This window comes from Ostrinia nubilalis, chromosome 15 (assembly GCF_963855985.1).
Source record: "Ostrinia nubilalis chromosome 15, ilOstNubi1.1, whole genome shotgun sequence".
Lineage (NCBI taxonomy): Eukaryota > Metazoa > Arthropoda > Insecta > Lepidoptera > Crambidae > Ostrinia > Ostrinia nubilalis.
The window spans coordinates 65,893-91,588 of NC_087102.1; the positions used below are offsets into that span (position 1 = coordinate 65,893).

The 25,696-nt window shown below is 41.0% G+C and overlaps 1 protein-coding gene and 1 long non-coding RNA gene across 3 annotated transcripts; both read right to left on the bottom strand.

The window, feature by feature from the left end:
• Positions 1-313: 313 nt before the first annotated feature.
• Positions 314-22,319, bottom strand: LOC135078579 (kelch-like protein 3). The gene is made up of 9 exons (XM_063973109.1): positions 22,287-22,319; positions 22,044-22,178; positions 14,801-14,884; positions 5,524-5,778; positions 5,094-5,153; positions 4,861-4,980; positions 2,702-2,851; positions 1,754-2,217; positions 314-694 (listed from the first exon to the last, which is right to left on the bottom strand). The coding sequence occupies exons 1-9, from the start codon at positions 22,317-22,319 to the stop codon at positions 316-318; spliced, it is 1,680 nt and encodes a 559-aa protein (XP_063829179.1). The 3' UTR covers positions 314-315.
• A 498-nt stretch (positions 22,320-22,817) lies between these two features.
• Positions 22,818-24,623, bottom strand: LOC135078610 (uncharacterized). 2 transcript variants are annotated; one of them, XR_010258645.1, is made up of 3 exons: positions 24,276-24,623; positions 23,406-23,453; positions 22,818-22,906 (listed from the first exon to the last, which is right to left on the bottom strand). It is a non-coding gene; the product is annotated as an uncharacterized LOC135078610 (long non-coding RNA). The 2 variants fall into 2 exon arrangements; XR_010258644.1 differs by having other exon boundaries at positions 23,400-23,453.
• Positions 24,624-25,696: the final 1,073 nt, after the last annotated feature.

Consider the following 25,696-nt stretch of genomic DNA (forward strand, 5'->3'; position numbering starts at 1 on the left):
AATGAATAAAAAAATTTATCGTTGTGGATAAAAAAAAATCCGTAATTGATTTTTCCCTAGCTCCATGGGACCACGGGTCATTAAAATTACCCGTAGACCCGAATATGGATCGAACCATCGGGACCACGGGTAAACACAAATTTGTTTTTGTACTTATATTTAAAAGGTACATATTATGTAACAAAAGTGTGCAACTCACGCCTGCGCCTGCGCCACGGACGGCGGCGGCGGCGGCGGGTCGTGCACGTGCACGTGCAGGCGGCGCGGCCCCGCGCGCGCGCCCCGCAGCGCCGGCTGGGGGGCGCGCGCGCGGCATCAGGCGCCCCACTCCACCACGCACACGCCGGCGTACGAGCGGCCCACCGACATGCGCTCGCCCAGCAGCGTCCACGCCTCGGCCGCCGGGTCGAACACCTCCACCGAGTCCAGGTTGGCCGCGCCGTCGTCGCCGCCCACCACGTACAGCTTGCCCTTGTGCGCCACGACGGCGGCGTTGCGGCGCGCCGTGTGCATGGGCGGCGCCGGCGCCCAGCCGCCCGCGTCGGGCCGGTAGCGCTCCACGGAGCGGCGCACGGCCGGCCCGTCGTGGCCGCCCACCGCGTACAGCGCGCCGCCCACCGCGCCCACGCCCGCGCCCGAGCGCCGCGCGCTCATCTCGGGGCACGCCTCCCACGCGTCGCGCGCCGGGTCGTACCTGCCGAGCGCCGAGCGGAGGCGGTCAGTTTGTCGCTCGCGGGCCCGTGCCAGAGTCAATACAAACAATGTTTATCTTCATACAAATGCTTCGAGCGCGGTATAAATGTGAGCGCGCCAATTATACGTATGCGGCGCGCACGCACACACTGACATAATTTATCGCGGATTATTGTGGTTGCGCCGTAGGTAATACCGCGGCTCGCGCGTATTTATTTGTTTATAACGATAAGTAAATCAATCAACCTAGGTATTAAGCCGAAATACATACATAGTATTTTATATTTTTTACGTGCGTGTGATGTGAAATACAATTAAACATTTCATTTGCTTTGCGGGTGTCGTAAGAGGCGACTTAGGGACTACACATCAAACAGAGAATGGGCAGCAGCGCTCTCTGAAAAACATCAATCTTTTAAACTGCGATCTCCAACCCGCCTGCCAAGCGTGGAGATTATGGCAAAACCCTCCACTTTAGTGGAGGAGGCTCATAGTCCAGCAGTGGACTGTAAAGGGCTGTTGATGATGATGATTTCATTTGCTACAGAAAAAAATGCATTCTCTTAACTTTTAAAGTATATTATTTTGAAATTATTGTAAAAAATATTCAATTTCCAAAAGATTTTAATTTTGAGTAGTTAAGATTTTAAGTTCGGATCTGTCAAAATCAACTGTAATTTCAGCGTTTTCAAAATTTCATCTCTACCATGCTTGTTTTGGCTTGGAACTGACATCGAATACTCAATTCTGGTACACAACGAAATGGCGAACCTGGCTGTGTTTATCAGATAAAAGAAATATTCACTAGTTTATCAGTAATTTGAACGATCCGGTCTGTACCCGATCCGATCTTACCCCAACACACCTTAATTAAAAAAACTTTATAAAGACAAATGCTTATTCTACAGGGAAAATTATTTTGTATTTAGATTGTTTAATGCAGTTTTGACGATTGAATAAACTATAGCGAGAGCGACACCCCTACGTGTTTAGGCTATTATCGCTCGTTCGGGGCTCGAGTTGGCCTTTTTATTTCTATGACCGTGCGGCTGATAGCTACCTCTCGACGGTCTGCAGACACTGGCGCGAGGCGCCGTCGTAGCCGCCCACGGCGTACAGGCGGCCGTCCAGCACGGCCACGCCCACGGACGAGCGGCGCGTGGACATGGGCGCGATGGCGCGCCAGGCGGCCTCGCCCGCGCCCTCCGCCGCCGTGTCCAGCGCCTCGGCCGAGCTCAGCCCCGTGACGCCGTCGAAGCCGCCCACGGCGTAGATCACGGAGCCGACGACGGCCACGCCCAGCGTGGAGCGGCGCGCGGCCAGCGGCGGGCCGGGCGCCCAGCTGTCGGCGGCCACGTCGTACACGTCGACGGAGCGCACGCGCAGCGTCCCGTTGAAGCCGCCCACGGCCCACACGCGGCCGCCCACGCGCGCCAGCCCCGCCCGGCAGCGCCGCGCCGGCAGGCACGCCACGCCGCGCCAGCGCCCGCAGCCCATGTGGTACGCCTCCACGTCGCGGATCGCCTGCCGACACGCATATCATCGTTCGTGGGGATTCTTTTGGAGGTTCATAACTGACAGTTAATGTGAATACGACGAACAGATTGATGAGCTAAAGTGGCAACGGATAGGACACACAATACTCAGAACCGAGGGGGAGGTTCCGGAGCGCAGGTTTCGTACACCCACAAAGTGAAACGACGACCTCATGGGCAGTTACTATGGAAATCATTACGGCAGGTCAACGTTCAGCGGTGGATCTCCTGCGGCACACGTCTCACTCGGTAAGTGATATGTCTAAAGGCTGGTCCGTGGACTGTGCGACGGGCGCCCGCAGTGAGTGTGCGAGCGCGACAGCAACATAGTTACGCGCGAGCGATAGGGATGGGTAGCTTGGGGTCATTGCACGGGATTCTACGTGCTCACGGACCAGGCTTTATCAAAGAATGCCGAATCGACGCATCAACGATGATACGTTATTCAATGTGGCTGGGCTCTGTGGGCTCACCTTGGGCGCCTGCCCGCCGACGACGAGCAGCGCCATGGCGCCGGCAGCGCGGGCACCGGCCCGGGGACGCGCGCGCCGCATGCCGGCCGCCGCCGCCGCGCGCCGCTCGCCGCGCAGCAGGTGGAACGACAGCGCCTCGATCACCAGGTCCTGCCAGAACACACGTGGAAATACAGTGTGAGTCACGTTAAAGTGTACATATGAAAATAGATAAAACTAGACCTGTTTTTATCGACAAAAAAGAGGTCAAAAATTTTTTGAGATTTTTTTTTAATTTTTTATAGAATTTTTTTTCTTCTAATTACTTAATGTAAAGAAAACGTAGTAACTTTTAAACTAAGCGGTATATCCTAATAAAATAAAAACAGTAATAATGCTAAATAACAGGCGATACTAAAAAAATACATAAAATACACAAAAAAGGCCAAAAAATAATAAAAAATTATACTTTTTGAAAAAAATCTGCTTAAAAATTCGTGTTTTTTTGGTTATTTGATAAATTTCTCCAAAAAATGCCCCTATAACTGGTAGTTTTTATTACTTTGTATTATTTTCTATCGTATTACCTTCGTAAAACCAAAAATCGCATGTCTCTATCACTATCACAACGTTTGCAATGATCGTTTGAACTAAGCCTCTCCGGGCGCTCCATTCAACGCTTCGTTAACAACAAAACTGAAAATGGCTCTAGATTTGTAATTTTGATAAAGACAAGTTAGATTTCAAATAAAAACAAAAGATTTCGAAGTAAAATAAGCATTTTAGTTAAAATTAAAATTGTCTCTACCTGTAGCGGAGAATAATGTTGTGGCAGGCCTTTGTTCAAACGATCATAGCAAATGTTGTGATAGGGATAGAGACATGCGATTTTTAGTTTTACAAAGATAATACGATAGAGAATAATACAAAGTAATAAAAACCACCAGTTATAGGGGCATTTTTGGAGAAATTTATCAAATAACCAAAAAAACACGAATTTTTAAGCAGATTTTTTTCAAAAATTATCATTTTTTATTATTTGTTGGCCTTTTTTGTGTATTTTATGTATTTTTTTAGTATTGCCTGTTATTTAGCATTATTACTGTTTTTATTTTATCAGGATATACCGCTTAGTTTAAAAGTTATTACGTTTTCTTTACAATAAGTAATTGGAAGAAAAAAAATTCTATAAAAATTTAAAAAAAATCTCAAAAAATTTTTGACCTCTTTTTTGTCGATAAAAATAGGTCTAGTTTCATCTATTTTCATATGTACACTTTAACGTGACTCACACTGTATTATAAATTTTATAACTCATTCGAACTGTTGAAATGGAATCATTCAATGTGTAATATCCAATTTTCAACCGACTTCAAAAAAAAGGAGGAGGTTCTCAATTCGACCCGTATGTTTTTTTTTTTTTCTATGTTTGTTACGCGATAACTCCGCCAATTATGAACCGATTTGAACAAATCTTTTTTCTGCGTATAGGTAATACCTCAAGGGTGGTCCCATTTAAATTTAATAATAGAAAAAACAACCCCCAAGGGTGGAAAATTGGGGATGAACTTTTTTATACGCAATATCTCCGCCGATTATAAATCAATTTGAACGATTATTTTTTTGTTGAATAGGTATTATCAAAAGGGTGGTTTCATGCGAATTTGAAGAAAATATTTCACCCCCAAGGGTGGAAAATTGGGGATGAACTTTTTTATACGCAATATTTTTAATTTTTAGTTTTTTTTTGTGTTCACGCATTTGAAGTCGGTTTTATTTTTTTTTAAAAGTTATACACATATTATGTTATTAGAATGTAAGTACAAAATTACTATGTTATTTAGTTCAATGTAACAGTTAGTTCTTATAGACACAAAGAGATGGCGCTGTACGGTTTTACATCGCGGTAAGTATAGTTTGTATTTTGCTGACAAATAATATAAGCGTTTGATGCTATAAGGACTTCGTTCACTCTTTGAATAAAACTGGTGTTTGATTTCAAAGCAGATGGTTTCATTCAATAGATTGAGGCCCTTTTACATATCGCGCTCGCACAGTCTCTGCGGTCGCCCGTCGCACAGTCGCGACAGCAATATAGCGATAAGGATGGGTAGTTTGGGGTCATTGTACGAAATTGTATCTGCTCGGCGACCGGACTTCAGTCCCAACGCCGGCGTTACCTTGACGCGGATGCCGGCGCTGACGAGCGGCTCGGCGGCGGCGCGCGCCACCAGCTCGTCCTGCGCCAGCAGCGGCAGCCGCACGTGCTCCAGCACCGCGCCCAGCTGCGCCGCGCGCTCCTGCACACACCACCAATTAATATGTATTACGGTACATTAGAGAAATAAAGATACGACACAGGATAAAACCGAAAACGATCATATTCACATCCAGTAACATAATATAAACTGACCTCTGCGTCGTGTTGCATCCAGCGTATGACGGCATCTAGAATCACTTCTTCATTCGGCACCTGGAACGTATTAACATAAAGCATTGATTAGACTTCGTTCGTGAGAATAATAATAAATAAATAAAATATCCTTGGACATTTTTACACTGCGCCGCTAGCCCCAAACTAAGCAAAGCTTGTACTATGGGTACTAGACAACGGATATAAACATACTTAAATACTTTTTTTTTTTTGTAAATACATACTTAATATACATAGAAAACACTCAGACCCGTCACAGAAACTAAAATTCATCATTTCAGTTTCTGCCCGGCCGGGAATCGAACCCGGGACCTCTCGGCATAGTAGTCCGTTCTGAACCACTACACCCGACCAAACGGCCGACGAAGTTTTTGCAGTTCCGAGTTGACAGTGAGAGCGGTGAGGTTACCGTGATGCGGTCGCTGTCGAGCAGCTGGCACAGCGCGTCGGGCGCCAGCGCCAGGAACTCGTCGGCCTCGAGCACGTGCTGCGCGTGCGCGTCGATGTAGCGCGCGGCGGCGCGGGCCAGCTCGGCGCAGGCGTGCAGCTCGGCGAAGGCGCGGATGCCCAGCGCGTTGTCGGGCGCCAGCGCCGCCGCCAGGAAGCCGCAGCACGCCGCGCGCACGCCGCACACCTGCACCAGCGACGCGCCCGACAGCAGGCTCTGCGGGGGACAAAATCAAAATCAAAATTATCTTTATTTGTTTAGACTAATTAAATTAGTTCTTGCAAATCGTCAAATGCTCTTAAGGAGCCTATACATGTCTCATTCTTTTTTTGCCCTACCAGCGCTTCGAGACAAACATTTGGCAAGTGCTGAGAAGAAGCGCCGCAACAAACTCAGTCACCACTGTCTGCCGGTTTAAAAATATAAAAAAATATAAAAAAGTAAAGTGTTCACATTACACCGGATCACCGGGTGTACGTTACTCCAGCTGGAAAGTAGCTCCTAGAGTGATATGAGTAGAACGTATAATTAGTTCCCAACATGGTGTAAATGTGCGCCAAATTAGAGATTAGTGCGTGCTGTCGTTTTGGTACAAAACGAAAAAAACGATTCCTGCTGGAGTAACGTTGTTCTAGCAGGAAAATTCTAAACGAATGATCGGAAAGAGAAAAACTGTGTACGAGCAGATAGCTTATATTTGTTCTATTATGTGAGCTGAAAATGTGATTTGTGCGTCTTCAGGTTTTCGAGATATTGCATTTCCTGCCAGGGTAACGTTTTGCAGAATGCTCTATCTCAATAACCGTTATATGTGCGCCTATAGAATAAACACACACGAGTAGCTCTTGATTTGTGCGTATATGTGAAAGAAACATGTTTATGAAAATATTTATAAATATCAAGTAATCGAGCTTTCTTCAAAATCCGAAAAAATCGTGTAGCGCCTGAATAACAAAACATACAAGCTCACTGGATGGATTATTCCCTATATGATCGAACCGTAATAAAAAAAAAAAAAAAAAAAACTTCTTGTTTGTCTGTGGTAAAAAACATGTCTGTGTAATTGTATGAGAAAATAAAACAACAGTGAACTTTAAAACAGTGTATAATTAACTAAATAACCAAATGGTCCTTCTGAGAACCGGATAGTAATCAAAGTAAAGTGTAATTATTGTTGAAATCAGTGTCAAAGTGGAATATAACTATAAAATACGAGTTTGTGAAAATGGCGGAACGTGTAACAAAACACATCATGGTGATGAACCAAAACTCTACAAAGATTGAGAAACTTTCCACCAATACGAGAAAATCACCTAAAGACAAGAGAACAAAAGGTTATATCGACACCCGCTTGGAAGCATTGAGAGATTATTGGTGTGAGTACACTAAAAGTTACGAGTCATTGACAGCAATAATAAACAACGAAACCTCAAAAAAAGATTATAATTTCGACATTGAGAAAAACTACGAATGCACAGAGGAAAATTACTTAGACCTGAAAACATGGCTAAAAGACAAGAAATATGATATTACATCAACCACAACCACAGTTAGTGAGCTTGACATAACCTCTGCTGAGATTTCAAAAATGAGACCAAAACTTCCATCAATAACGATACCGCAATTTTCAGGAGATTATAATGCATGGATGAGTTATAGAGACCTTTTTATCTCACTAATACATTGCAATGATCGCTTAACAAAAATTGAAAAACATCATTATCTAAAATCCAGTTTATCAGGAGAAGCCGAACAGTTACTCAAAAATTATTCATTAACTGAGGCTAACTATGATGATGCATGGAAAAAGCTAAATGAAAGATATGAAAATAAGCGAGTGATTGTGAATAATATTCTCAGTAGATTTCTATCTCAGAAAAAACTAACAACAGAGTCTGCCAAAGGTATTAAAGATTTATTAGATAATACTAGCCAATGTCTTACCTCACTAAAAAACATAGAGATAGATTCCTGGAATGCAATAGTGGTACATATCATAGTCTCAAAGTTAGACATAGAATCTCACAAACTTTGGGAGCAGTCTTTAGAAAATTCTACAAATATCCCCACATATGAAGAACTAAGTAACTTCCTTGAAAAACGATTTCGAACAATGGAAATGGTCAATCTTTCACAACCTCGAGAAGTTTATAAAAAAGATGTATCAAAATCTGTTCAGCATACACCAAAGACAACTACAGTGAAAAGTTTTGCCACTGAAGTCGAAAGCACTTGTACTTACTGCTCACAAAATCATTACATTTGCCACTGTAAAGAGTTTTCTGCATTACCTGTTTCTGAACGCCAAGATTATGTCAAGAAAAACAACATATGCTTCAATTGCTTAATAAAAGGTCACTCTGTGTCACATTGCAGACAAAGCACAAATTGCAAAAAATGTGGACGTAGACATCATACCTTACTACATTTCACAAGACCTTCACAAACAAATAACACCGAGAAACCTGAAAGTAACAAATCTACAGCAAAGGAAAATGATACTGAATCTGGCGCTTCTTGCAATCTCAGTGTCAACTTGAAGGCTGAAACAAATGATGAGTTAGTTATATTAGCAACCGCTGAAATAAAGGTCGAGTCGAGGAATAGTGATACTTATACACTGAGAGCTCTTATTGACCAAGGGTCACAGGGCTCCTTTATCTCCGAAGCAGCTGCACAATTATTGAATCTTGACCGCACTCCTGTTATTGGCAAAATCTCCGGCATATCAAACTCATCAGTGGTCACTACAAAATCTATGGTGAAACTCACAATACACTCCACAAAATGTGAAACATCCGCATTTGAAGTGAATGCATATGTACTCAAGAAACTCACTTCATTGCTGCCGTCTCGTGAATTCCCACAAGATACTTGGCCCTCACACATGCAGTTGGATCTAGCTGATCCAAACTTTCACAAGCCAGGATCTATCGACGTCTTACTTGGTGCCGACGTGCATGCTCACATCCTGCTACAAGGTCTTCGCAAGTATAATTCACTCATCGCACTCAACTCTCGTCTGGGTTGGTTGATTTCTGGAAGAGCCTCACAAACTGATGCTGCAACACTAGAACACAACATGGTAGTAACTCACACAAAATTGGAAGTAGATCAATTATTGAGACAATTCTGGGAAATTGAAGAGAATATACAGTACAAGAAACCAATGACAGAATTGGAATTACAATGTGAAGAACATTTTAAGGCTACTCACAAACGCAATGATGATGGACGTTACATTGTGTCTTTACCGTTCAAAGATGATCCACCCACAAACCTCGGTGATGTTGAGTTCCTTGCTGTTAACCGCCTGCAACATATGGAGAAACGTTTCACACGCAACGAAGACTTCAAGGAAGATTATCACAAATTCATGAAACAATATGAATCACAAGGTCACATGATGATAGTACCTGAAAATGAGAAGAAAATAGAGAAACGTCACTACTTACCTCACCACGCTGTCCTCCGGCCGACAAGCTTGAGCACGAAGCTGCGAGTTGTCTTCGACGGAAGTGCTGTACCTGAAAAAGGAAAATCGTTAAACGAAGAACTTTTGATTGGATACCCATTACAACAAGATGTCAGAGACTTAATTACAAGATGGAGACAACATAAATTCTGTTTAGTAGCTGACATTCAAAAAATGTACAGACAGATATTAGTATCCAAAGATGATGTGGACTACCAGAGAATACTGTGGCGAGAATGCCCAACACAACCGATACAGGAATATAGACTACTCACCGTGACTTATGGAACATCATGCGCTCCCTTTTTAGCCATACGCACACTTCACCAACTCGCTGAAGATGAAAAACATGATTTTCCTGTAGAAGCAGAAATTTTGAAAACTGATCTGTACATGGACGATCTGATGACCGGGGCATCCAGTGAAGATGATGCTGCTGTCCTTCAAAAACGATTGACTGAGTTGTTAGCACGCGGTGGTTTCCCTCTACACAAATGGGCATCAAATAGTAAAGCAGTACTGTCACAAATTCCTGATCATGACAAAGAACTACAAAATGAAGTCCATATAAAAGTTGAAGATACTCTGAAAACTTTGGGTATTACATGGAACTCACAAACAGATAATTTTGAATTGAACATATGTGTAAATTTTGTAAATGATAATATCACCAAACGAAATGTATTATCTACCATTGCAAAAACCTTCGACCCACTAGGTTGGCTAACACCAGGTATAATAACACTTAAAATCTTCATGCAAAAACTGTGGTTAGCTGGCTTGGATTGGGACGAAGAGTTACCTAATGATTTGAAACAAGAATGGATTAATTATGTTAATCGTTTCACACACGCTGAAACCATTCAGTTCCCAAGATGGCTTGGAATCTCTAATAGTACAATGAAACTGGAACTGCATGGATTTAGTGATGCTTCCTGTGCTGCTTATGCTGGAGTTGTGTATCTCCGAGTTTGGGACAGTGATGCAGTTAAAGTTTATCTTGTTATGGCCAAATCGAAAGTTGCACCTGTTAAACAAGTTTCACTCCCTCGTCTCGAACTCTGTGGTGCAGTTCTCGTAGCAAATTTGATACAACATGTTAAAACTATACTTAATATACCAAATGAAAACATCTATGCTTGGACAGATTCAACCATAGTTCTGGCTTGGCTGCGTAAAACACCAATTACATGGACTACCTTTGTCGCTAATCGTACTTCAGAAATTTTGACACTTACAAATAGTAACCAGTGGCATCATGTTAGTTCCGCGAATAACCCAGCCGATCTGGCTTCACGTGGAGTATACCCAAGTGATTTGCAGCAGTCAGACCTGTGGTGGAATGGCCCACAATTTTTACAAAATTGTAATCCAATTGTAAACCATGAGAACGTAGTCCCAGTCACTGATTTGGAAATGAAAGTTAAAACTAAAGTAGAAGCGAATGTGAATGTTTTTGAAAATGCTGATACTATTTCTTATTTGAAACGATGGTCAACTCTCTCAAAATTGATACGTGTAACTGCTTATTGTTTGAGATATTTTATTAAACTGTGTAAATCAAAAATAAATAGGACACTTTTTGATGAACCCGCTTATCTGAGTTCTATGGAGCTTGACGACGCCTTTAACAGATGCATTAAGATGTCTCAATCTGATTCGTTTCATGAGGAAATTTCTTGCCTGTCACAGGGTAAGCGAGTTCACCAATCAAGTAAATTGCATGTACTTAATCCATACTTAGATAATAATGGTATAGTTCGTGTCGGTGGTCGACTTGCCAATGCAGAGATTTCAGATAATATGAAAAATCCTATTATTTTGAGTAACGATTCTAATCTTTCTAAACTTATTGTGTTAAATGCACATCTGAAGTCTTTGCATGGAGGAAATCAACTCACTTTGAATGTTATTAAACAAAAATTTTGGATAATTAGAGTCAAAAATCTAGTTAAAGGTGTGCTTTCAAAATGTGTACCATGTTTTAAACAGAGAGCTAATCCCTCTGTGCCATTTATGGCAGATCTTCCTAAGTTTCGTGTCAAACCAAGTCGTCCATTTTTAACTAGTGGTGTAGATTTTGCTGGCCCGTTTGCCATGAAATTGTATCCTGGTAGATGTAAGAGAACTTGTAAGGTGTACATTTGCTTATTTGTATGTACCGTCACAAAAGCCATTCATCTAGAACTGGTTACTGACCTGACGTCAGCTGCCTTTATTGCTGCTTTTAGACGTTTTACTGCCCGTCGTGGCCACTGCAAGGAAATTTGGAGTGATCACGGCACCAATTTTGTAGGCGCGTCTCGCGACTTAAACATTGCCTTTCATGACTCAAAATCTAAACTCGTTGCAGAAATTTCGGAACTTTTGGCTAATGACAAAACGACTTGGTACTTCATACCTCCTAGTTCACCTCATTTCGGAGGGCTTTGGGAGTCAGGAGTTAAAAGTGTTAAGGGACATCTAAAACGCGTAATCGGACAAACTTTACTTACTTATGAAGAGTTTTCTACGCTCTTAACCCAAGTGGAAGCTTGCGTTAATTCCCGCCCTCTTACTATAGTAAATTCTACTCTTGATGAAGCTCCCTTAACTCCGGGACATTTCCTTATTGGGGAACCTTTAATTGGTGTACCGGAACCATCTTTAGTGGACGTAAAACTTAGCCCTTTGCATCGGTGGCATATAATTCAACGTATGGTACAATGTTTATGGCAGCGATGGCAGAATGAATATTTGACAACCTTGCAACATCGTTACAAATGGAACAAAGATCAGCCGGAAATCGCTATAGGTACCGTTGTATTAGTAAAGGATGATAGACTTCCTCCTGGAAAATGGCTTTTGGGGCGTGTTGTTCGGAAGCACCCAGGTGCAGATGGGGTAACTCGAGTTGTTTCTTTAAGGTATAAAGACGGTATTTTTAAAAGGCCAATTGCCAAATTGTGCCCTCTACCCCTGGATGATTCCAACTAGATTATTAGATTGGTGTCTATTCATTCCTCTATCTTGAAGGACTGTAATCGTCCTTGGGCGGCGGTATGGATGGATTATTCCCTATATGATCGAACCGTAATAAAAAAAAAAAAAAAAAAACTTCTTGTTTGTCTGTGGTAAAAAACATGTCTGTGTAATTGTATGAGAAAATAAAACAACAGTGAACTTTAAAACAGTGTATAATTAACTAAATAACCACTCACTGAAAACTGTATTCGATCCTTCTTAATACGTATTATAACCATAAAAAGTTTCAAAAACGCACATTCATGGGTCATTGAATAAATATCACTAAAAGTAAATACGACGGTGCTATAACTTTGACGTCAAAATACAAGGAATCAGCTACACCAAGATGAGCGGATGTCAACCTTATAATTAGAGCGTTTATTAAACAAATATAAAATATAATATTCAGCTTGAAATGTATCGCTTAAAAAAAGATATGCACAAAAATATCAAATTGTAAATAACGGCTGGTTACCCGACCAAATTCGAATGCATACAAAAAAGCGACGGATTCATACATATCGATGACCTTCTTAACTATACTCACTAACCGGTAGAAATTTGTTGTACCGAAGTACACTGAAGTACAAAATAACAAGTAAAAAATGAATTTTAATGACAAATTTTTTTTCTTATCTCTGGCATGAGTAATGTGTAAGTGCGCCTATATTATAGTTTAAAATTAAGTCTTGACGTGAAAATAATATGTGTATTATGTTAATACTAGCTTCTGCCCACGGCTTCACCCGCATGAAATTTAGTTTGTCACAACACAAATCACTTTTCTTTCATGTTTATAAAACATTTTTAGCAATTTATGGCCGCTGAAGCAGGAAAGTTCCACCACAAAGTGGCGACCACGAACCGGAAGACGTGGCGTGGGCAGGCCTCCCACTAGGTTGTAGAAGACAGGACGCGGGGTTGATTGACGTCGAAGGGCAGGTCAGCAAAATGAAACACAGGGCTCGATCCAAACGTGACAGTAATAGCGTGTTCAAACGGCGACTGAGGCAAGAGCTCACACAATCAAAGTAACGGACAATTGTTATCTTTGTCTCGCTCACGCCTTAGTCTATCTTACTCTAATAACAATACTGATCTATCTTACTCTAGCAAGTACTAGCAACTATATCTATCTTACTCTAACACAATAGACAATAGTTACATTTTATTACTACGAGTATTTACAGTTTCTATACAAAGGTTCTACTACAAAGGTTCTACCGTTAACATTGTGGACCGACGATCTGGTGAAGGTCGCGGAAGGTAGCTGGATGCGAGTGGCGCAGGACTGGTGTTTGTGGAAATCCTTGAGGGAGGCCTTTGTCCAGTAGTGTCTTGTCTTTCGAACGATATTGATCTGTGATTTTACGTCATGATTAAATACTTTTTAAGATAAATTAATAAGAGATTCTTAAGAAGAGAAATAATAAGAGTTTTTCATTTGATGTGGTTATTATACAAATTGTATTTATTTTTCATTAACAATCTAAAATACGACTATTTAAAATAATTTCCAAAACATTTGAACACGACTGTACTAACAACAGCTTAAGTTTAATACACTCAATGTGAAAGGTCATCGATGTGTATGAATCCGTCGCTTTTTTATATGCATTCGAATTTGGTCGGGTAACCAGCCGTTATTTACTATTTGATATTTTTGTGCATATCTTTTTTTAAGCGATACATTTCAAGCTGAATATTATATTTTATATTTGTTTAATAAGCGCTCTAATTATAAGGTTGACATCCGCTCATCTTGGTGTAGCTGATTCCTTGTATTTTGACGTCAAAGTTATAGCACCGTCGTATTTACTTTTAGTGATATTATTCAATGACCCATGAATGTGCGTTTTTGAAACTTTTTATGGTTATAATACGTATTAAGAAGGATCGAATACAGTTTTCAGTGAGCTTGTATGTTTTGTTATTCAGGCGCTACACGATTTTTTCGGATTTTGAAGAAAGCTCGATTACTTGATATTTATAAATATTTTCATAAACATGTTTCTTTCACATATACGCACAAATCAAGAGCTACTCGTGTGTGTTTATTCTATAGGCGCACATATAACGGTTATTGAGATAGAGCATTCTGCAAAACGTTACCCTGGCAGGAAATGCAATATCTCGAAAACCTGAAGACGCACAAATCACATTTTCAGCTCACATAATAGAACAAATATAAGCTATCTGCTCGTACACAGTTTTTCTCTTTCCGATCATTCGTTTAGAATTTTCCTGCTAGAACAACGTTACTCCAGCAGGAATCGTTTTTTTCGTTTTGTACCAAAACGACAGCACGCACTAATCTCTAATTCGGTGCACATTTACACCATGTTGGGAACTAATTATACGTTCTACTCATATCACTCTAGGAGCTACTTTCCAGCTGGAGTAACGTACACGATCACCGGATCCGAAATCCGAGCCGAATGAAGTGCGGGGAGCACGGGCGGGGCGGGGCGGGAAGCGCGGGCGCGGCGGGGTGGGCCGCAACTCGTTCACATTACTCCGGTCCGGTGATTTTGCCGGCATTTTGTAGCGACAAAACGCTCGGTAAAAATGCCGGGCTCGGCGAAAAAGCCGGATCCGAGATAATGTGAACAGCTTCATACAATTTGTACCGCCGCTAGGCCTTCCGGCGATTTTACCGGACCGGGAGATCTGCCGGTCCGGCATAGTGGGAACCCGGCCTTACTCCTCCAGGTCGCCCCGTCGTCCGTCTCCGGCGATACCGGCGCGAGGACTCACCTGCACGTTGTCCTCGGTGATCACGAGCGACTCGGGCGTGTATATGTACTCGATGATGGCTTCTAAGGCTTCAGGATCGATGTTCTGAAAGCGAACAGGAAGGAACGATTAAAAAAATATAATAATATGGCGGTGTAAAGTTAATCGTGTGTATGTAGTGTGTTGAGTATGAGTAGGGAAACGGGCAGTCACAACAAATATTAATTTCATACTAATTTATTACGCACAAGTCAAGTACAATGTTGCAATAAAATAAAGTAGGTCATCATACCTAAGTTCATTGACAGCTAGACGCTACATTACTCTCCCCCTTTGGGAAAAAAATGAGATGTCATTTTTACACAATAATGCTTAACTACTGTATAGTATAATCGTTATCATGTTGTTTATCTAAAATGTATTTAATAAAATTTTAAAAACGTTGTATACATAATTTTATGAGTTATAAAATCAAAATTAAACAATTTAATTTAAAAATAATTATTCCTGGTAAAAGAAAACATGTTCACATTAAACTAGTTAACATGAAATGAACAAAACATTTACACAATGGTTAATAAAAAAAATATTATTATTGCTATAGGTACTTAATTATGTAGCACTTGGTTTTTGTCTTTATGCACTGCACTTATCTTTACCACGTTAACACTGCACTGAGTTTAAAAAAAAAAATCACTTATTTAGGGCACAAAAGCGGGGTTCACTTGTTGTGCCTGTGCGGTTCTCGTTGCTGCAGGCACCGCAGCTACCGATGTCATCGGGATGTTGGAGGTTATCCTCGCGAGCTCGTTGGTTATGGCCTTCCGGCCACGTGCGACACACCGCTTCAGAAAACAGTATGCCACCATGATGAGAAATATTAGGCATACGGCACCCATCAGCATCTCGATTCTCGTGATGGTACTCGTAGTTTGTGCGTTCCCGCCACTTGCGGCTGCTTGTCCCTGGGAGACAACGATCTCCTCTTTGGATGAGTGGCTACCCATGTTGCAGTTGGTGTTGTCTTCGGTTCACGGTTGAATGCGAAATGAATTGCATTGTTTAAAACTGCAAATGTAAAAAAAAAATGATTAGTTGCGAAAACGGACGACGGGCTTGACAATTCGGCCTGACTTTGTAACATACGGCGGTGGTGCCGATTTTACGTCATCGCCTTGCGATTCAGTGCATTTTTGTGCAGGCGGTGCGTTTCTGATGTCGTCGCCCTCGTGGACTATGAACGCTGGTTTCAATCTGTCGATTGTAATAACGCATGTTCTATTTGGTAATTGAAGTTTAAAATATTTTTCATGTTTTTCCAAAACTTGGTATGGGCCTTCGTACGGTGCTACCAAGGGTTTCTTCACAGCGTCTACTCTGACAAATACTTGTTTGCATGTATTCATGTCTTTGTAGATAAAGGTGTTTTTTGACGTCTTGATATTGCTCGGAACTGGTTTAATGTTTTGGATTGATCGTTGCAATTCTTCGACAAATGAGTCGGGTGTAATTATATTGTGTTTTTCATTTACTTCGAAAAATGTTCCGGGTATTCTAATGTAACTTCCGTAGACCATCTGTGCTGGACTGACGTCACAGTCTTGTCGAATCGTCGTTCGTAGGCCTAACAAAATGGTAGGTAGCTCACGTGACCAGTCTGCTGATTTACCGCGCGCTATTATGGCTGTTTTCATAATTCTATGCCATCTCTCTACCATTCCGTTAGCTTGTGGGTGATAGCTTGTCGTTCTGATCTTCTTGATACCGATTAACTTTGCTAAAGATGTAAATAAATTCGACTCGAACTGCCGTCCTTGATCGGTTGTTATCCTGACTGGACAACCAAACCTCGTGATCCAATTATTGTAAAATGTGTTAGCTACTACTTCAGCTGTTACTTCCGGTACTGGTATCGCTTCTGGCCATCGTGTAAAACGATCTATGAATGTTACTACATATCTGTTATTATTAGATATTGGCAGAGGTCCGACTATGTCTATGTGGACGTGCTCAAATCGTTCTGATTCTGGAAACTGCATAAGTGGGGCCTTATTATGTCGAATGATCTTCGATTTCTGGCACGCTATACATTGTTTGGCCCATTTCGGGGCGTCCTGGTTCATCCCGGGCCAAAAGTAGTGTTTTACAAGTAATTTTCTCGAAGTTCTAATCCCTGGATGTGTGACGTCGTGTAATATACCGAATATTTGTTTTCTAAATATGTTCGGTATACAGGGTGTCCCGTAATGTAACGTCAAGCCGGAACTGGGTGTTGAGGCAAGTTGTGCTGGTTATCAGAAAAATATAAAAAAAAATCTATGTGGCATATTTTAAAAATAATAGGCATTTTAAAAAAATCAAAAAATTCTACTCCAGGTGACGGTCCTTTTACTCGGGTTGCCACAAATCTTCACTTTTTCCAAATTTTTTTTTTTGTTATGTAACCCTGAATAATGCTTCTCTAAATTGTTATCAAAATTACAAAACCAGCTGCTCCAACTTGGATGAAAAAAATACATTATTCCAAAAAAAAATATCAAAATAAAAATTTTGCCTAGTTTAAACTGACTGTACTGAAAAAAAATTTTACTACGCGAGTGTGGCAAGTGACGTCATAATTTGGCGCATTTAGTAAGGATTCCAAAATGGTATAACACTTTGTAAAATCTTGCTGTAACTGTCGACAATTTTTGTTTATTGGAAATAATCCCGTTTTTAATTTTATCTACCTTGGTTAAAAATATTATTCTAATGTGCCTAAAATTCAAGTTTCTGGCTTAAGTGAAGTGGAGAAGCCATTTTAAAAGGTATGAGCGGGACGGAGAGGGCCATCTTACCAAGCAGGGATGTTGTGGATATCCGTAACCGTAACCGAAACTATCGGATATCCGAAATAAAAAAATATCCATAACCGTAACCAAAACTGATTCAAAAGTTACGGATAGTTTCGGATAAAGGCCAAACTGCAAAACTCTATGAAATCTGCAGTATACACGCCACAGCTGCAATGCCGCGCTGCCGATTTCATAGTTTTGCAGTTTGCGGTTGCAGTTTGCGGTCTGCGGCCCGTCTTGGAATTGTACCTTAAATCTTAATATTTGTTACCAACTTGTCTGGCATTCGCTGGCACCATCTAATATGCCAGCCTGTTTTACCTTTATCATACATAGGTGTCGTCTTAGTTGGTACATAAAGTAGCTATGTGGGTCACGCTCACGCAGAATCTTGCTATTTGTATTATACCTACATTTTTGAAATTCTAATAATTCCGTAACCGAAATTATCCGAGACTTTCGGATAATCTGAAATGATTTCATATCCGTGACCGTAACCGAAACCGGTATAATATTATTCTAATATCCGTAACCGTATCCATAACCGAAACTTCATATCCTTATTATCCCTGTTACCAAGTACAAGTGCAGGCAGAGCAGGTAGTAAAGGCGCGCGCGCACGGGTGACTTTTGTCACAGTATGTCAACTACTAATTACTGTCATGGTGACAAAAGTTTCTGTGACTGACTGTACGGTAGTCAGTCACAGAAACTTGAATTTTGGGCACATTAGAATAATAATTTTTAACCAAGGTAGATAAAGTTAAAAACGGGACTATTTCCAAAAAAACAAAAATTGTCGACAATTACAGCAAAAATTTACCAAGTGTTATACCATTTTGGAATTCTTACTAAATGCGCCAAATTATGACGTCACTTGCCACACTCGCGTAGTACATTTTTTTTTCAGTACAGTCAGTTTAAACTAGGCAAAATTTTTATTTTGAATTTTTTTTTGGGAATAATGTATTTTTTTCATCCAAGCTGGAGCAGCTGGTTTTGTAATTTTGATAACAATTTAGAGAAGCATTATTCAGGGTTACATAACAAAAAAAAAATTTGGAAAAAATGAAGATTTGTGGCAACACGAGCAAAAGGACAGTCACCTGGAGTAGAATTTTTTGTTTTTTTTTAAATGCCTATTATTTTTAAAATATTCCACATAGATTTTTTTTTATATTTTTCTGATAACCAGCACAACTTGCCTCAACACCCAGTTCCGGCTTGACGTTACATTACGGGACACCCTGTATAAGGTCGAATTTCGTTTGTTGACACTTCACAGTATAACTCTTTGTTGCTAGGTAGTCTTATTTTTTTCCATTTCAAATTGTGTTGTTGCAATATTTTTTTCATTTCCGGGTCCTCATGCTGATGTGTTGCTATTTCGTCCCAATCAATATTACTAGGGCAATCTATTTGAGAGACTCTGGACAGTGCATCGGCCACTATGTTATTCGCACCTGAGACGTGTCTTATTTCCGATGTAAACTGAGCTATGTAATCTAATTGACGTAATCGTCGCGGTGATATTTTTTCTTTTGAACTTGATTTATTGAAATAGGTCAGTGGCTTATGGTCAGTATATATTATCAGTTCATGACCTTCACAATAATCTTGAAAATGACGTATAGCCATGTATATTGCCAACAGCTCTCTGTCATAGGTACTATATCTCTGCTGCGTCTCTGATAACGTTTTTGAAAAAAATGCTATTGGTTTCCACTCATTATTTGTGTATTGTTGTAACACGGCTCCAACGCATGATTGCGATGCATCTGTCATGAGCGATAGCGGAGCGTCGTAAGATGGTGGGCTCAGTGCAATAGCTTTTTTCAAGCTGTCCTTGCACTGTCTGAAGGCTTCCTTGGTTTGCTCGTTCCATTCAATGGTACTATTGTCCTTTTTGTTACTACCACACATGTACTTATTTAGTGGCGCTTGATGTGAGGCTGCATGAGGTATACTCGTTCTATAGAAATTTAGCATTCCCATAAAACGTTTTAACTCTCGTACCGTTTTTGGTAACGGGTATTCATCTATGGCTTTAGTTTTCTCTGGTAATGGTATTATTCCTTGTGTAGTAATTTGGTATCCTAGGAATTCGACTTCAGTTTGACCAAATATACATTTATCGATGTTTAATGTGATTCCATGGTGGTTTAATCTCCTCAGTACCTCTTCGACATGCTCTCGGTGTGAAATCTCGTTTTCTGAGGCTACTAAGATGTCATCAACAAAACAAAACACATAGTCTAAACCACGCATGATCTCGTTCATAAATCTCATGAACGTTTGGCCGGCGTTACGGAGTCCAAAGGGCATGCGTGGATACTCGAACAAACCAAATGGTGTGATAATCGCCGTTTTCTCTATGTCTTCAACTGGAATTTGATTGTAGGCCCTTTTGAGGTCAATTTTTGAGAATACAGTCTTTTTTGGTAGAAGATATGTAAAGTCTAACAATCTCGGAATTGGATAACGGTCGGGTTTGGTGATTGAATTTAACTTTCGATAATCACCACATAATCTTATTCCGCCGTCTTTTTTGGCTGTAACATGTATTGGGCTTGCCCACTCGCTCTTCGATGGTCTGCAAATTCCCATAGCGAGCATGTTTTCAATTTCCTCCTTAACCAGTTTGTACTTTTCAGCTGATAACGGACGGCACTTAGAGTATACAGGGTGTCCTTCTGTGATAATTTGATGGACTACGCGGTGTTTGGGTGTTTCTTTGGCACAGAAGGGTTTCGTGATATCAGGATATTTCTCTAATAAATCGGCGTATACCATCTTCGCGTTTATGGTCTTGATTGTAGGTATATTTGTGTTAGTAATACTCGCTGGGGTAATTAATCCCGTTTGGCCATCAATTATTTTTTTCCGTCTCATATCTACTAATAAATTGTATTTTGCCAAAAAATCTGCACCCAGTATTGGCTGTTTGACGTCAGCAATTACAAACGTCCATCTATAAGGTCGGCGTAACCCGAGATCCACTTCGAGCGTTCTTTCACCGTAGGTTCTTATTTCGCTACCGTTCGCTGCATACAGTTTGTACTCGTTCGACTTTGGTGCGTTCTTAGTTTTAGGAATAACACTTATGTTTGCCCCGGTGTCTATTAAAAAGTGATATCGACTTTTGCGGTCGATAACACACAGGCGGCTCGATGGATAAATAGCATTGACTTCCGCCTCCGTCAACACTATTGGGAGTTTTCCGACGTTGAATTAGATCTCCATGAACACGGCTGCTCGCATTTTGTCGATCGATTCCTGAATCGGCGGTGATAATAACACAGCTGGTTTCCATTTCCGTTTCCTGCCCTTGGCCTAGAGCGACTTCGGTTCCTTGACTGATAATATCCACGACCGCGCCCGCGTCCGCGTCCTTGCGACTGGAACTGGTGGCTTCTCAACTCAGCGACTTCGAGTGTTAATTTATTGATTTGTGTCAACAGTTCGTTCATAGGGAAGTTACTACTGCTGGCTACCTCTGACACCTCGGCGAATTTGATGTTCTCCATTATTTTATCAGCTATGGCAGCCAAGTTGTCGAGTTTTTGGTCTTGGCTGACTGTTAACACTGCTCTTACAGATGCTGGCAATCGTTGTAACCATAGGTTATGTAGAGTGGAGTCGGCTACTTTGGCATTTCTTGCTAACTTGGTCATCTTTCTCAATAATTGCGACGGCTTTTGGTCGCCTAGTTCCATTTCTCCAATTAATTTTTGGAACTGGCGTTCTGCTGATTCCTCATATATGGATAACAGTCGTTGTTTGATTGCGCCATACTTCTGTTCACTTGGTGGATTCAATAGTAGGTCACCGACTTGTTGTACAGTTTCTCGGCCTAATTTCGATACTACCAGATGAAACTTGCAGTCATCCCCTTGTTTTTGTGGCAACATTATTGATTCGAATTGTGCGAACCACAGTCGAGGCATCTCCGTCCAAAATTCTGGAATTCTGGCGGTTACGCTTATTGACGAGACTTCCATGAGCGATGATGTTGATGGGTTTGAACTGGCATGCTGCTGGCCATGTCCGGCATAACTTGTGCCTGGTGGTTGATTTTGAGTCTGCATAGGCTGGTATTGGAAACTGCCTTGCTGCGTGGGCACTTCCGGCATTGCTGGTTTTTTCTTAGTCACACGGTCACTTCACAAACTAAAGTTAATATATTTTTAACACAACTGTCTATTATTAAATGTTCTCGGGGTCACCAATGTAAAGTTAATCGTGTGTATGTAGTGTGTTGAGTATGAGTAGGGAAACGGGCAGTCACAACAAATATTAATTTCATACTAATTTATTACGCACAAGTCAAGTACAATGTTGCAATAAAATAAAGTAGGTCATCATACCTAAGTTCATTGACAGCTAGACGCTACAGCGGAAAAAAATGAAAACGAACGAAGGGGCGGAACCTGTATGGTGACGGAGGCCTGCGTGCGCTCGCCGAACTGCGTGAACATGGCGAGGAAGTACGGCGACGCGGCCGCCAGCACGGCGCGGTGCGCCCACACGCCGGCCGACGGCGGGTCGTCGCTCTCCAGCTGCGCCTGCCCACAGAAACAGGCGTAATGCTAAACTAAAATTGTCAAGGTGCGCTTTTAGGAAACTCAGTTTAAGCGACAGCGCACATTGGGCGACAATACGCAGCGACAAACGCGGCCACAAAACTCATGAGCGCGTCGTTTCATATCGTTAGCTTGTCGTCGCGACTTGTCTCGGAGTCGCAACGACAGCCGTCGTTTTGTCGCCCAATGTGTGCTGCCACTAAACTAGCCAGCTCACTGAATAGAATTTTGTCCAAATGGCATCAGTAGAAAAATATTTTCGAACTCAACATGGAAGAGAATGTAATCAATGAGGGCTATCGTTTTTATACTTAACAGTTGGCACCCCTGGCGATTGACAGGACCTTACTCTACAGTGGCGCCATCTTGATGAGTGCAAATGCGATAGTCCTCCTACCACTTTAGCGCCCACAAGTCGGTGCCACTACTGCCACTGTCTTCGCTACTAGCAAGTGACAGGACCTTACTCTACACTCTACAGTGGCGTTAACTGGTGAGCGCTAAAACGATAGCCCTCATTCAAGAGCGTGTCACGCGGAGGGCGCACCTGCAGCTGCACGTCGCAGAGCGCGGCGCCGCGGCGCAGGCGCGCGAGCGCGTCCAGCAGCTTGTGCGCGTGCGCGGGCGCCGCCGCGTCGGCCGCCGCCTCGCCCGCCGGCCGCTGCGACGACTCGTCCAGCGACGACTGCGACGCGCAGCGCACCAGCAGGCTGGGGGACCACCGATATCGATCATGTTGTTGTTGTCCGAATTACGTTACGAATTAAAGTTTTAGCCAGATATATTAAAAGAGGTTCGAGTAAGACGATCGACGAGTGTGATGGCCTCCCGTGGTTGCGCGATTGACTGAATACCTGATAGTGATCAGATATCAATGAAATTAAAATTACCGAAACTAAAGAAACACACATAAATTGGGAACATGATGTGAAGCCAAAAAAATAATTTTATCTAATCAATTAATTAGAAGCCAGGAGCAGCAGAGAGTTAAATTACAAGAACTTGGCAATTAACCTTGCTGATGATTGAGTTATTGGATCAAAACAGAATAAAACCAAAAAGGTATGAATTTAAAATGTAGAAATAAGCAAATGGCACTATAGGTAGATAAACAAAATTTTGGCAAAGCAGTGAATTTGATGAAAGTAAAAAACAGGATCAGTGCAAATAAATAGAAGAAAAGTGTGATATACAAATGAATACCTATACCTCCCACGGTCTCCATCCCCCTCTACTGCACTATAGTCCACTCCCAACCTGCGGTGGACACAACAGATTAGTACTATAATTTATTACACACTGGAGTGCATATTATTATTATACTACAAGTGATGGTAGATCTCAAGGAGCTAAACATATTTTTTTTTATTTATCTCTTACACAAAATAATGGTAATTTTCCTATTAATAAAAAAAACCAACTAACTCACTTTGGTTTAACCAGGGATGTTATGGATATCCATAACAGTAAATAAAACTATTAGATATCCGAAATAAAAACATCCATAACCGTAACCGAAACTAATTCAAAAGTTTCGGATAAAGGCAGAGTCTAAATCTTAATATTTTTTAATATTTGTTACTTCCCTGGCACCATCAAATATCCGTGCCTGTTTTACTTTTATCATAGGTGTCGTTATAGTGCATAAAGTGGCTATGTGGGTCACGCAGCATTTTGCTATTGGAATTTTACATTTTTAAATTCTAATTCTTATCAGTAACCGAAATTATCCGAAATTTTCGGCTAATTCGAAATGATTTCATAACTGTAACCAAAACCAGTATAATATTATTATAATATCTGTAACCGTATCCATAACCGTAACTTCATATCCTTAACGTCCCTGGTGTTAACATTATTATTAATAATAAATAATCAAGGTCCATGACTTTTGATTTGTAGGAAACTTAATAAAATACAATTACATTTTTACGAATAGACATAATAATAACGATTAAAGGCAAGCGTCACTGTAAAATAGCATTAAAAGTTAGTATGAATTTCAGAACTTGTCCAATGATGAAATTTTATGGCCATCTGCTGAGCACCAATTAGAAAAGGTATCACCAACAAACTTACTGCGCGCGGTCACGATCCTGGTCGTTGCCACCTTCCATTTTAGAGGAGCACTTGTTCTCGGAGGCCTACGGAAGCCACTGAAGCCTGCTTCTTACCAAATCAACATTTACAACACGAACACTCCACCACACACATTAACAACTGGAAAATGGACTCGGCATTGATAACTCCCAGCGGTCAGCTGGAGAAACAATAATTAATCCAAGGCATTAGTCACTTACAAGCGTTATCTATCTATGCAAATAGTATCAAAGGGCGGAATTTATTTTCCGTGTATTTACCAAATCGCTGTGACAGAAAGGGAAACGAAACAAATTCTGCCATGTTTTGCTAGCTGTTTTTTTTTTAAATTTATTCAAGCAAAGGAATCACACATTATAGGTCATACACTGTAAACCAATCGTCATAAATAGCATTATTATCGAATTATGTAAAGCTTGATTTAAAAACGTAAAAGGCACTTTGTTTTCACAAAAAACAATTATTTTTATATCATTTATTCTTTTTGATTTTTTTCTGGTTTAGCGCCATCTATCAAACCCATAGTTAATGAAACATTAACTGCTCTGCTGACTATAGCATAGATTAAAGAAGTTAATAAAGCACACAGCAAGCAGTTCAAATAGTTCGATAGATGGCGCTAAACCAAAAAAAATATATACCTTGGTAGATTTTTCTGAAATGATTTTTTTATGTAGTTGGTTTCGTGCCCTTCTTCCACGCGTGTTTACAGACAAACAATATTTTTGCGATTTAGAACCACAAATCTTATTAAACAATACAAAAGTAGCGTCAAGCCGCAGCCCGTCGCGACGCGTCGTCGTAGAGCATCAATCAACCCCATGTGCTACGATTTTTCGTAGTTTAAAAGTTATCATTTACATATTTTGTAACTTTTTAAAATTTCATGACCTAGTAGCATAGAGGAATTACTTAATTCCTCTCTATGTCTAGTAGGTACTTATGCTTTAATTTTTTTCCCCGGGTTGACTTTTCTCAGATTTCTTTTTTTAACAGAATCGCTATTAAAGTTATTGGTATGTAATAATATTATTGTATGTACGTTTTTTTTTGTATGAAAAACAAACATCGCTGCGGCTTATGATTTTATGGAATACGATAATGTTCACGAGAGTAGGTATTTGTGCTCAGGGTACCAGTGATTATAACCCATGCCCTCAGATCATAGAAAGAGAATAGATATGAAGTCGCGCGTAACTACAACGAGAACCAGTGTCCCCACATTTCCCCCACCACAGCTCCCACACACACATTCAACTGTGTAAAAACAAAGCGACTGAGAGTCTACGACAACATGTGCAACCGACTTAAAAGTACTGTGATTGGCCAGAAGGCGTGCCTTATGGCCAATCAATGGCCGCGTGACGTGACGCACACTTTGAAAAAAGCAATTAGAGAGA

Excerpts from the sequence above, each read along its gene's own strand:
- LOC135078579 (XM_063973109.1), bottom strand. The coding sequence starts at position 22,319 with ATGAAACGACGCGCTCATGAGTTTTGTGGCCGC. Across the intron at positions 14,885-22,043 it reads AGGCCTCCGTCACCATACAG|AACATCGATCCTGAAGCCTT; the intron begins GTTCCGCCCCTT and ends GTTCGCTTTCAG. Across the intron at positions 2,218-2,701 it reads TCGGCGGGCAGGCGCCCAAG|GCGATCCGCGACGTGGAGGC; the intron begins GTGAGCCCACAG and ends GCGTGTCGGCAG.